The 375-nt window shown below is 42.9% G+C and overlaps 1 protein-coding gene across 1 annotated transcript in view; it reads right to left on the bottom strand.

Annotated features, from left to right (window-relative positions):
* LOC119593988 (serine/arginine repetitive matrix protein 2-like) overlaps positions 1 to 375 on the bottom strand; it is a gene marked incomplete at its 5' end in the record, with an annotated part of 12,295 nt that overhangs the window by 11,820 nt on the left and 100 nt on the right. The window contains 1 exon segment of the mRNA XM_037943011.1: positions 163 to 244. Coding sequence (XP_037798939.1) covers positions 163 to 244 — 82 coding nt within the window.

The following is a 375-nucleotide window of genomic DNA, read 5'->3' as shown; positions in this document are numbered from 1 at the left end:
GAACGCTACAATGTTTACAAAAAGATCAAACTCAGAGTACTGTAAGCCGAGCCTTAGTTTATGCTGCCTCTCATGTCCATCCATAAATCCTTGTAGCCCACATGGCACTAACCATTATCAAGCTGACAGCCATGTGGACGACATGTACAACAGACAACATACCTTGCGCCGAGACTCTGATGAGTCCCTTTGGGCTGCGGGACTACGCGAACGCCTACGCTTGCTGGACTTGCTCCTTACGGCACTGCTTGATGAAAAAACAGTAACGACTGTCAGGTACATTATGCATTTCACAAGAGAATCAAGAAGTCAAAACTCTAAAACTCCCTCTCAGATTATCATAATTCATAATTCATAAGGAATAATTTCAATACA

Source organism: Penaeus monodon, chromosome 33 (genome assembly GCF_015228065.2).
Source record: "Penaeus monodon isolate SGIC_2016 chromosome 33, NSTDA_Pmon_1, whole genome shotgun sequence".
In the NCBI taxonomy this organism is placed as follows: Eukaryota; Metazoa; Arthropoda; class Malacostraca; order Decapoda; family Penaeidae; genus Penaeus; species Penaeus monodon.
Note: the sequence above shows the minus strand (reverse complement) of the source record. Positions and strands in the feature narration are given on the sequence as shown.